At 29.1% G+C, this 13,738-nt stretch overlaps 1 protein-coding gene across 6 annotated transcripts in view; it reads right to left on the bottom strand.

The window, feature by feature from the left end:
* Window positions 1-8,051: 8,051 nt before the first annotated feature.
* Window positions 8,052-13,738, bottom strand: part of LOC126838936 (protein unc-13 homolog B) — a 148,663-nt gene continuing 142,976 nt past the window's right edge. For 5 of the 6 annotated variants that reach the window (XM_050573743.1, XM_050573746.1, XM_050573744.1 and 2 more), the window contains 4 exons: window positions 13,457-13,552; window positions 12,057-12,216; window positions 11,862-11,988; window positions 8,052-11,793 (listed from right to left, as the gene is read on the bottom strand). In XM_050573743.1, the coding sequence (XP_050429700.1) occupies window positions 11,623-11,793; window positions 11,862-11,988; window positions 12,057-12,216; window positions 13,457-13,552 (554 nt within the window). In that variant the 3' untranslated portion in view covers window positions 8,052-11,622. The remainder of the gene's footprint in view (window positions 11,794-11,861; window positions 11,989-12,056; window positions 12,217-13,456; window positions 13,553-13,738) is intronic. The other variant, XM_050573742.1, reaches the window with a different exon arrangement.

The raw sequence follows: 13,738 nt of genomic DNA, 5'->3' as shown, positions 1-13,738 counted from the left end.
AATGCGTATATATATTTTGTAATGACACCTTTTTGTATAGTTACATTATAGTCGAATATTGTATTGATATTGTTTTTCTCTTATGATACTAATAAAACATAACTTAGTTGAATGTTTTAATAAACAGTTTTGCCGTCCTTGTTGGCGGGTCTGTTATTAATATTTCCATATTCTGTATTTTTAACCTATTTTTAGACACTTCTACGGTGTCGAACATAATTACTATAATTTGAATAATAGAAACGTACACGAAAATGTTGATAATATGTTGTCGATTTAAAACTAATTATAATGAAAGACAGACGACCAACCCTGAGTGTAGGTATCCACATTTATACTAAAAATATAGTTTTAAGCACATTTTTGCCTTGACCATGATTTTTATCGATATTTAATATTTTTCCCATATACAAATTTGAAATGGAGACTTTTTATGATATTATAATGGCAAAATACTTTCATATATTCTTATATTTATCTATTTGTAAGATTTTTTTTGATGAACACAAAAATATTAAAGTATGCAATTAAAAATATCGAAGCTAAAAAAGGATTGGTTAAATTTTTTCCTGTACCTTTGTTTTGTTTTGTAAGAGACATTATTTAGCGTATTATACATGGTATTTACATAGTTACAATAAAATTGGTATTTTTAAACAGAAAAAAATATTTCTGAAAGAACATCGTTTAAAAAACCAGCCAACGCCTATCAGCAACCGTCCTATTATGTTAGTAGTAAGTATTACATTTCTTGGAAACCTGTAAAGTAGTATTATGTAATAATATAAAACACATTTCTTCAGTTTTGGTTAATAATGATTAGTAGCACAATTTTGATTGACAATTTTTAAATCGATTTTATTCTGTTTTTAATTACTTAATTAAAAAAATATTGAAACACCATAAAAAAAATCACATATTTCGTATAATATTGTGTTTCAACTTTCAAACTCTACAAAAATAGATACTCTTAATACTACAATCTACAAATACAATTATAAGACCATATAAATGGTCAATATAATATAGATAAAAAGCGAAAAACGTTGTATAAATGACGCTGTAATAGTATTAAACAAGTGCATTACGATTTAAGAATAAAGGTTTCTCATTGCTATACTAGTATGATCATAATTCCATACACCATAGATTTAGTTATAAATTAAGTACTACGAAGGAAATTCATTTTAAATATTTTTTACAATTATTTATATTGGTGTTAGTTTAATTTTAAATTAATTACAATAACATTTATACATTTTCAGTATTTAAAAATAATATATATTATAATAATAATAATAATAATATATATATGCAATATACGTACTTGTTTCAAGCTTATATTATAAAATTTCACATGGAAATAAGACAGTGAAGTTTGTATTTTTGTGTTATTGAAGTTTACAATTTAAGTAAATTCATTTTTAACTCATGGCATGTTTAGTTGTTAAGTTCAAAAAAAAAATTATCGTGTTTATTTGGATTTTTGAATATACACATTTTGGGTACACTGAGATTATTTTGCCTAGTTTCCTAATTTGACATTAGGTCTTATACAATATAGAGTACTTAATTTGTTGTATTTTTACTATTAAATATATTTTTTTTAAATACCATGGTAATTATGTAGTTTAATCACTTAACTTAGAAAAGGCATATTTTACCCTTGTCGATGTTGAGGGCTAGACTCACAGCGTGACATAATTCAAAGCATTATAAGCGAAAAAGAAGTATTATACGACAAAAAATAATATTTATTGAGAAACTTTGTTAACAAAATTATTAAATAATAAAGGGGATAAATGCTCACCCTGAGTTACTTTAAACGTTACTTTATACATATTCGATTAAACACCAAACAATCTAATAAACTACATACCTGCGATTTGCGCTCCAGATGTGCTTAAATTTGAGATTTTATATTATTTCGGGTTCTTTGCCATCCCTCTAAAATCGAAGACATGCATATTTGGCCGCAGTTAATCTGGCACATGTACACACCATTGTCTTTAGCACCCCATATTGAAATTACACAATCGTTAAAGCGAACTGAAATATACGAACTTAAGTTGAAATAAATTGTTGAATTATCGAAACTCAAAATCAAAGCTGTATAATATGTGCCTACATTAAATTTCTTTACAGTGTTCTGTATTAATTATTATTATAATATAATTTAATATTATAATATTAAAACCAGGAAAATACACAGTCGACCATGTGTTTACACTAAGACAGTTAGTTGAAAAGCATTACGAGTACAATAAGCCATTACACCTGCTATTTATAGATTTTAAGCAGGCATACGATTCTATCAAGAGAAAAATCACTGTGGAAAAGCATGGAAAAGTTCGACTTAATTTTCACGTGAATCGTTAATGTGTATAATAATGCGTTATAAAAACCATTTATTATATAAATTATTATTTATAAAGAAAAACTAGTAATAACCATGCGATTGTTTGTTATTATTTTATATTTACATCCTTGGGGAATACGAAATTAATGTAGTCATCATGTACATAAACTTAATGACATCTATGTGTGTGAGTGTGTCTGTAAGCGTTAAACGAATGTAAAATTTTTAGTTAAACATCCATAACAGTAATTATTATTAATATGAGGAATAATTTAAAAAACTACGAGATGGGACATATTTTCAAATAATTATCCCTATTTATCAGTACCACGCGTGATGTTTATTTTGTAGATGTTCAAGCATAACATTCTTGTTTAAATATTTATAGGCATCTGTTACTAATGTTTTATAGTAATAATCATGTCATAAATATATCCCCACTTTATTATAATATTATCAATTCATAAAAAAGCGGCGAAAGGGCACATCATTGTTTTTGATAAATATATACATAATACCTTTATAAAACAAATGATTTGATTGTCTAACCCTTACGCTGCCATTTTATTTTTACAACCGAAAATTTTGACGGAGAGGCGGGGAAGAGATGCAATAACCTAGTACATTTAAGTTAGGTAATAATTATATTATTATAGCGTACGATATCATATATAATATATTATAGTGTGTTCCATACGACTGCCTTGTATAAAAAGTCACAAGTAACGATGTTTTCTACTTTTGGGTTTATTTGGTGTATTTAATATGTGGATTCCTGTATAGTAAAATTAAAAAAAAAACGACACGCGACCTATAGAGGCTCGCCGGCACCGCTAATAAAGCCGATGGGTCACTGTTAATGTCCAAGAGCTTTCACAGGGTGTCGCCCCATTATTTTGCGTGTGCACCGCTGTAAAAGGTAATGATACAAAAAAAAACAACAAAAATTAGAATCCTATGTATATACGTATAATATTATATTATTTTAAGCACACGTGTACACATACAAATTATTTGCAATTATTACGGATTTCTCGACCGATAGGTCGAATAAAAACCAAAAAAAGAACATAAAACTACCGTTTTGCAATATTATTATAGAACTATAGATATTTCGTGGATACTATAATATATATTTTGGATGAATACATGACGACTGAAAACTAGTATTTTTTTTTTAAAATGCGTGCGTAACATTATTTGAATTAAGCAAGCGAAATGTACAGGTCAGTACACGGTACAATTGTGTTTTATGGCGATAAATGGTTTAACATTTCGGGTTTTCTTTTATAATTAAGAATAGTTTAATATGTGATTTTATTTTAAGCTAATAGATAAGGAGTTAAATATTTTACTTAATCTAGACTATATATTGGGACCATTTATGTTAAATTTCCCTAATACTTCTGATGTATAGTTAAATAATGTCTCTCAGTGCCTGTCATTTACTATAGTTAGGCAATACACGTGTCTTGATTTAAAGCAACACCGCCCATTTATAAGGAGTAAAGTATAGGCAATTGTTTGCAAAATCTTAATTTAGAGCTTGAACTATATTGTATACTTACTGATACAGTAATGAGGATTTTTATTAGCTCCTTTTTTTTTTGTCAGATATCACAGTCATTTCTATAGGATAAATTATAACTTTATTCCCATTAAAACTGCTTTGCGAGGGACAAACTTACGAGGTCAAAATAAAATTACAGTAAACTAGTCAGAATAGTATTATTCACAGTAAATTTACTAAATTTAAACAATATATAGAAGCAAGCTTTATCTGTATTTTAGCGTTTTTATTTTTTAATATTAATACTTGGTAAGTTTTAATAAACAAATGAAAAAAAGAAAACTAACAAATGACTTGAATTGTTGAATTGAAAAAATAAAAACGTTACGATACAGGTAAAGTTTTTATCTGTTTAGTGTAATTTTTTTACGAGTACAACCCAAAACCCTTGTTCCCAGCACAACGAGTATTGCGGCGAAAGCACAGTTGGTGTGTCATCCTCTTAACAGATATTACAATAATTGTTTACCACCATAAAACATAATACAAATTATATCTATAATAATAGATAGACAAAAACAATGTCCAATAGAGGCAATCCGTAATTAGTTTGTAACGTCATACGAATGAAAAACTAAATATTACTGAACAATGGTTTAAGAAGTTCTTCGTGTATAAAGAGTAAAACCTCCGTAAAAAATTTTTGTAGAGTATTTATAATTGTAAATTTAATATATAAATTGTATTTAATGACCTACTCGTGTTTAGTAAAATATAAAAGCTAGAGCTTTTGTATGGCTATAACGATGTACGCTAATATAAGTGTGTATATTATATTACACATAATTTGCTTACCACCTTTAATAAAAGCTTATAATGATAATAAAGTGTATTTTAATTTATTACGATTATATATTTATGAAGCGAGAAAGTTGTATGTAGGATGAAAAAAAAAAAATTTACATAGTTGCACGGTAGTAAGCCAACACATTTAAGGTCGAATCAGCCACTACGGTTATTGTAATTGGAAGTCACCACTAGTAGTTTATATTGTAATATCTAATCATTCTAAAAGTAATTGAAAAATATTTCGATGCCAAGTTATTGGTCGTTTAGTGCAAAACAACAATTTCGGCCAAAAAACTTGATTACCCAAACAAAAATTAAAGTTATCAAAAACATTAAATTAATGTACTATCGTAATTAAAATTAAATTTTGTTCGTAATAACTAATTGTTTTAGCTCTTATTATCAAAATATCCTTAAAAATACTGATTTGATTAAAAGTCATATTATCCAGTTTTAAGGTTTTCGATTAAAAATAAACTAATTACAAGTGATTGCCCTTTATAAGTTGATATTTTTGAAAGCAAATATTTATTAAGATACATATTTTTAGCAAGGATTTTTTATAATATCTATAGTATGGAGTGTTGTTATTGTAAAAATCGCGCTCGATCTACTGGGACAATTCTGGATAGATATGATGTGTCCAAGTTAGAGGCCGAAGAGACGAGTTGGTGTTTTAAAAACAGACTAAATGAACAGTTAAGAAATACACGTTTTGATAGCATAGTGTCAATTGACGAAAAATGGAAAAAAGTGAGAGACTCAATAATGTCAGTATCAGAAATAGTTATCGGTAAACCAAAAAAAAAACAAAAAAGCCATGGTTTAATGAGATATGCGAGAAAGCACTAGCTCAGAGAAAAGATCTAAGGATTATATGGCTTGATGATCCTACAAATAAAGACAAAGAGGAACATTATAAACGATACCAAAAAGAAACACATAACACACTAAGAAGAGAAAAACGGTTGTACGCCCAAAAACTGTTAGAAGAAGCGGAACAAAATTTCAGTATAAATAATGTACGACAACTATATCAGAAGATAAACGCAGCAAGAGGAGGATATAAGAAACGAGAGAGGTTTCTAAGAGAAGATGATGGAACGTTAGTGACTGAACAAGGGAAGCTTCTGGAGAAGTGGACCGGATATTTTAAGAAACTCCTTAATTGTGATGACCCAGCTGAAGAATTTCCAAGAATGAATATAACAACTAATGATAGCGCTTGCCCAACACCTTCTAAACGAGAAATTGCATTACAAATCAAATGGTTAAAAAAACCATAAGTCCCCAGGAGAAAATGGTATTCAGGCAGAAATTCTAAAGAGGGTGGTAGATGAAGAAACGATTTCTAGAATCCACGAGATAATAGAACTGATCTGGGAAAATGAGATACTCCCGGAAGACTGGAATATTTCGTTAATATGTCCAATACATAAGAAGAATGACCCTCAAGACTGCAGAAATTACAGAGGTATAGCTCTAATAAACGTTGCTTATAAGATTTTGGCATATTGTATACTTGATAGGATAAAACCTTTAACGGAAGGTGTTTTGGGAGAATACCAGGGAGGTTTTAGACCTAACTGATCTACAACAGATCAGATTTTTTGTATTCGCCAAATTACCTAAAAGTCATGGGAATATAACAAAGAGCTAGACATTTTATTTATCGATTTTGAGAAAGCTTATGATTCAATCCATAGACCAACCTTAATCAACATATTAAAAGAATTTAATTTCCCATTAAAGCTAGTAAACTTGATTAAGGCTAGCCTTGAAAACACTTCGATTAAAATTAAAATTGCGAATACAGCATCAGAGACAGTAAGAGTATCTACGGGCTTAAGACAATGAGACGCTCTCTCTCCCGTTCTCTTTAATCTAGTGTTAGAAAAAATAGTCAGAGAATTAAATGTTATTGACGGAGTAACGATGGGTAACACGACAATAGGATTATTAGCATACGCCGATGACTTAGCCCTATTGGGAAATAATTTAGATATTGTGAAACAGCATTGTAGAAAACTAATAAATATAGCAGGCAAGTGTGGTCTAAAGATCAACGACAAAAAAACGGAGTATGTCATAATTGGGCGAAGAAGTAGGGAATATCGACAAGGAGAGTTTATAGAAGTAGAACACCATAAGTTTAAAAGAGCGCCACATTTTAAACATCTAGGATCCATAATAACACAAGATGGGAAATAGATGTTATTTTGGCCTAGGAAGTATGTTTGGCTCAAAAATATTATCAACAAAATTAAAAATTCAATTGTACATGACCCTGATAAGACCAGTAGTTTTATATGGCTCCGAGACATGGACTCTAAGAAAAGTAGAAGAAATAAGACTTGCAGTGTTTGAACGGAAAATTCTAAGAAGAATTTATGGACCATGTATCGATTCTGACACTGGGGAATGGAGGATACGCCACAATGATGAATTAAAGAACTTGTTTCAAAAACCATTATTGCAGAAATTACAAGGAAAAGATTAATGTGGGCTGGGCATACTTGGAGGAAAGAGGGCTCTTTTATTAAGGCGGTTATCAAAGAAAATCCGATTGGGAAAAGACCGTTTACCGCGTTTACGATGGGAGGATCGTATCAAAAAAGATGTTAAAGCAGTAGAACCAAATGTACAATGGAGAGAAGTTGCAGAGGATAGAGAAAGGTGGCGGAAAATTTGTTTGCAGGGATGGTCTTGAAGGCCGTAACCCACAAGAAGAAGAAGTATGGAGTGTTATGACTCCAGAGCAAGCTGGCTACGCAACTATATTACATGTACTTAAGTCACCAAATTAGGTTTAAGTTAAGTAAAACCTTCTTAGTTGATTAAAAAATTATTCTAGGGCCCTATCTGATCGTGTCTCAAAAATACCAATAACTGGAGGTGTACTGATCTACAGATATGGACAATAATCTAGATTATTAACCTGACAATTAATTGTCCAGTAACCAAGTGAAGCCGCCAAAAAACGTGATTAAAAACAAGATATAATTTTGTGGTATACAAAAGTAAGTGATGATATACAACTTTCTTGGTTAGTATCTAATTTTTAGTCATGACAATTTGTTGTATAGATATATCTTAAATAAATAAAGTGTTTTTTTTTACATAGATAATCTACTTTTGATTGGTATAATACCTGCAAACTTGAACTTCTCATAAAGTCCAGGAAAAGATATATACGAAGTAAGAAAATACTATATAAAACGATATTTTCAACAAAAACAATAGTATCAACTATCAAGTAAAACTAGGTAATTAAAATAAAAACATGGAATTTAATAAAACCTCAATTTATTAACAAGTAAGGTATAACGGACACATTTTTTCTTTATACACATTATTATATATTATATTATGTTTTAAAAATATGAAAGATATGAATTAAAAAAGACAATTTTGGATCAATTAAAATTGTATTCACAGACCATAGTTATAAGTGTTGACCAAATACAAAAGCATATATACTATCATAGAATTATAAAACCATATTTCTGTACAATAAGTGGCAACGCCAGGATCATTTTTAAGAGGGGTTAGGACGTTTAAATAACAGTACATCTAAAGCTAATGCGTTAGAAAAGGAGAAAACTTTGCTTACATGAAAAATAAAACAGCTCTAGAGGAATATTATAACCCTCTCCCCTCATTTACTGGCCGTGCCGTTGTATGATACATGATAATGCAAAACCACGGCCCGTAACAAAAAAATGTCGACTTAGTGAAATTATATAAAGTTGTATATAAAAACAAAAAAGCGCGTTTTATTTAGCTTAAATATAAATAATGATTAGGTATTATTGTTGATTTCGTGTAGCAAAACAATTTTGTTATAACAATAATAATAATAATATATATATAGTAACTTATTTGTTTAAAATAAAAACAAAAACAATAATTTCAAGAAGGTACACTATAAGATAATAAAGGATCATAAACAAGTTAATAATAATTATTATATAAACACCGTTTCGAAGTTAATTTGTCGAAGTAAGGCGTTACAAGGGCAGTAGTAACACGGTTAATTTTCGGTTTAAACAATATTATCGTATTGTCTCACTTTTTTTTTCACGTTCATAGAAACCGATTTTTGGTATACATGTTATATTTATAAATAAAAAAAAAAATTAAAAAAATTATTTTTATAAGTGCATAATTACAATAAAATATTAATACAAAAACAACACATTGCTTAATACGTTTACCCTGGTTAATCATAATGTCGATGTAGTAAATTTTTTTTTTTTACATTTTTTTCAACAATCTAAAGTCGTTTAGCTTAATAGATTCGACTAAAATATTTAATTTCTAGGTTATTAATATTGTGTGCACACAATATTTATGTATAATATTCGTATATAATATAAAAAATAAAGACCGCTTTATTTGAACTTACATACATTGATTAGATAATATTATGAAATTAATAATAAAAATATTGAACCAGCTAAAAAAAAGAAAAGTTGTAATAATCAATCGATATGTATGGTACGGTAGGTTAGGTCTAAAAAATAATAGCTATAAATAATAACATAATGAGTATTTCGGGCAGGATATAGGGAGGTAACTTTTTAAATAATATTTTAATACATAGTAAGGTTAATAGGTTTTTTACCATTATGTATAGGTCATCAGCGCATTACACATAAAGATTACAGTACATTTCGTTTCGCTTAATATCTATTTTTTCATACATAATTTATACACGTACAGTAAAAATCATTAAAATATTTTTTTTACACAATGCATTCATAAATATTCAAAAACCAAAAAAAATTGAATGATCTTGAATTGTTGTTTATCACATTTGTATAAATTAATTTGAAAGTATTATCTGACGATGCGTTGTAGTAATGTTGTAAAAGTAACGAATCAATATTTGTAAAGAATTCGAATAAAATACATAAAGAATTTGTGGCTAAAAATAAATGACAAAACAAGTGTAACCCTTTTGGCCAATAGTAATAATTTTCGGGTATTGGGATGGAAGTATTAAAAAAATAAAATTGAAGTAGAACAAAATAGGATTTCATCACAAAATTCCGAAATTTGTATCTGCCACTCGGGAAAGAAATTGGCGAAACGTGTTATTTAATTGAAACCCGAACTTTGACTTATTATAATATTATATGCTATACGGTGGAGATGAAGAGGAGTACCACTGCCAGTAGAACTGCTTCGTTCACGGTTATAATGTAAATAATAATTATAAGTATGAAGACGAGGATACAAATGATTATTCAAAGTAAATGTTGAGAACGAGCAATGAGTAGAAACGAGAGCGAAACAATGTGTTAAAATAGGAAGTTAATACAACAAATAAAAAAAAAATGATAAAAATGGAAGACGTTATTTGTCAATATGATTTAACATATTGTGTACACGTATATAGAGCTAAAAATATAAGAGAAAATTTGCTGAAATATTTGTAAGCATTTAGAATAATGTATTATAGCGTATAAAGATGTTTCGTTATTAATACAAATCATACTCAACATAAAAGGTAAGAGTAGATAAATATATTGAGTACAACCATACTAGTAACATTTTTTCAATGCAAGCTATCGATATTTGTTTTGCATTCTTAACTTTCGACAACAGTACAGATAATGTTTCAATCGATTGATTACCATACCAGTAACAAAACAAACAGAAATCGTCAATCTAATGGGGTTATAAATAAATTATGAAAACATATTATTCGCCAACGCCCGTTATTGATGCATCATACTGTTTGTCAATAAATTACAATTTAGTATTTTAAAGGTAGTTTTTGTAAAATTACATGGCTACACCTCAAGTCCATATCTTTATTATGGTTGTTATCGACGAATGAATTTTATGTAGACTGCACTTGGACAGTTTTAGAATAATATAATATATATCATGAATTTATAGATGGTCGATTAATATATTTTATAATACAGTGGTGTTTTCTTACTAGGCAACCCTCCCCTCTAACATTACGCCTAATATACTACATACACTTCTGTACAACTGAGCCAGCGCCTAACTATGTTGAATAATTCATTAATATATTTTATTACAATGGTCCCGTTAATATTAATTGAAAACGTTTTATGTAATACTTTATGTGTACTTTGATGGATTTCTTCCCGGAATTCGTCGGTTAGAAAATTTAAAAGTGACTCAAATGACCTGTGCTATTGTTTCCGTGTTACGCAAGGTATTCAAAATTTCACAAACCGGTAAAATGATGTATGTGATACAACAATGTTTGCTAAAAAAATGTTTATATATAAAATTAATTTTAACAAGACTTTAAAAATAATTGTTTATATTCAATATAAAAATATCAATTAAAGGCGTAGTCTGGGAAAGTTACATTTAATAATCAAAGTGCGACTTATTTAATTGCCAGAGTTATATATTGTATTACCGTAAAACCTACTAATATAAATACTCTCGAGTTACATGTCGGTTTATAGTCGGTTTATGTGTTGTGTGTAGAAGGAAAAAAATATTTGAGTATTGTGTTCGTCGAAAAATATTTATTATAATTTGGCTTGTAGACTAGTCATATTTTTCATTACTATCTCTGAAAATTCGGTTTTTAGATTTTTTTTTAAAAATATTCTTAATATTTTATTTAGTTGTAATAATAAAGATTATATACGAAACTTAGTTTTGTTAAAATATTTAATTCACAGAAAAAATTACCGGTTTGACAAATTTTGAACATGGTATGTAAAATAATATTTAACAACACCCAGTACGTACCGAATTCACAACTCATCGTACGGGTTTTTTTTAAAAATTGTAATCTTTTTTTAAACTTAAAAATTGTCCTAAAAAAAGTTCATGAAGATCTAACCAAAATGGAAGACTGCCAAAGGATGAATGTCCCCGAGAGGTTTTTTTTTAAAGATTTTTAATTTCCCTGCACGGACGATTGGTCTTCTTGTCTGGTTTCAGATTTGAGCTTGACGAATTCTTTAGCCACGTCGTCGTTATACCTCTGTGACAATATTCTTAGAATCGTCCATCCCGTCTCGTTCATCTGTATGCGCCGACCTAGTCCTAACCATTCGCCCGTCCGGACCTATTAAACGTCAAAAAGTTAAATAAACTGCTTACATATTCAAATGAAATCACGGTCAATTCCCATACCATTATGGGAACGTGACGCATCTGCAAAACGGCCACTCCAACCAGTCGGTCTTCCCTAGCGAAACAGTAGTCTTTCACGCAAAAGTGCAATTCGTAGCATTCCAGTTCTTCCAAAGCGCTAATTGAGCTAAATACAAACACAAACACCAAACGTCAATAGATTTCTCAACACTTAAACAGTAAAACATTACTTACAAAACGAACGCCTCGTTATATCTGGGACTCCAACTGCCCGATTTACTTTTGGTAGATTGCTTTCTCTTTTTGTCCGCCAGTCTTGGTCCGATCAGGTTGACTTCGACAAACGGACGAAACATTCCGGTCGTTGGCCACACCAAAGTATTAGCGGCGACCACTGTAAACATAAAAATAGAGAATTCAATAAAAACTGACATCCACACTGCTATGAGCTTTAATTATTGTTGAAAATATCCGTATAAAATAATTTGTATCGCAGTAATCTGTCATGTCAGCTAGAACATTGTATTCACAGAATTTTCTCCATCCTATCCTAAGAAATCATTTTCAGGTATACATATCACTTATTATATTATAGAAGGAAAAGAGAATTGTTCCAATATATTTTGTCTTGAATTTACTTAATTTAAATAATCAATTCAAATCAGGTGTACTTATTATTTACACAGTAGCAAATACCATATGATTAATATTCAATTAATTGTACCTCATTATATGATTGTATCCAATAATTTTACAAATAATTGATTGTTTTTTTTATAAAAGTTGTATATATCTACTTATCTTATACAAGATAAAACATTTCATTATATTATATATAAAATCCTTAGACGCAAATAGTTATTACCAGTTTTTATAATTTATTCCCACGAACCTTTTTTAGCTTCGATAAGTTGCCGAGAAAGTATTGTTTATAAAATTATTTTTTAATTTTTTATTTCGTGTCTGGATCCACAATATTTCCTAAAATGATTTTTTCATATTGCAAGTCTATACTTTAGAAATCCTACCTGAAAGATACTTTATTGGGCTAAAAATTTAAAAAGTTTACTCCCTTCCCTTCAAATCTGAGAAAATCCCTCAAATTATGTGTATATTTTAGGAGTGTGATTTTGGGACTTAAGGCCTGGAAATAAGACTGAATATATCTAAAGTGACGGAAACGCACTATTATAGACAGACTCATTGGATCGGTACAAAAACCATCGGTAATAAATTGCCTGTGTATTTGGTACCAGTATTGCGTCCAAACGCTAAATAAAACTTTGTACAAATATCTGCTTGATAAGTAATGATAACACCGTACATTAATTTATCTAAATAATTTCATGGCCCTGCAATAAAACGTTTTACGACCTAATACATTGTACGCCATTGAAATTAAATCAATTCTATAGTTTTATTGTTCAAAATAACCAAAACCTAGGGGCTAGTGTCAAACCGACGACAGAGAGCACCAAACACATTGATGTCTTACCCACTCTACCACTCGTTATGACTTATTTAAAAATATATATATCAATTTATTAAGAACTTCTTTGTGTTAGTGTTATTACTTTTTGTAGCTTATACAACTGAATTTATCTCAATATACCATTCTTTTAATGAAAATGTACCTGTTACTGTTAGTTTGAATTCATTGTTAGTAGGATGCGTTTCAATATACACATTAATTGAAATTTCTCCGTACGGTTCTTCATAGACGTAATTTTCTAAAAATACAAATTATAATATTATTTATAACTCCATATTTAATATCATAGCGACATAAGCTTATAATTAACACCGGCGAATGTTTTCGAAAGATATTTATAATTATTCATTGCCACTATAATATATTCTTAGTAAATAATACTTAATCCAGAGGGAGTACTATTCAAGAAACTCTTTTCATCCAA

This window comes from Adelges cooleyi, unplaced genomic scaffold (assembly GCF_023614345.1).
Source record: "Adelges cooleyi isolate 19-005CV unplaced genomic scaffold, UGA_ACOO_1.1 ACOO_flye_CR_arks_rails_tigmint_CR_PRNA_30, whole genome shotgun sequence".
Lineage (NCBI taxonomy): Eukaryota > Metazoa > Arthropoda > Insecta > Hemiptera > Adelgidae > Adelges > Adelges cooleyi.
The sequence above is the reverse complement of the archived record's forward strand: the minus strand, read 5'-3'. Positions and strand labels throughout refer to the sequence as shown.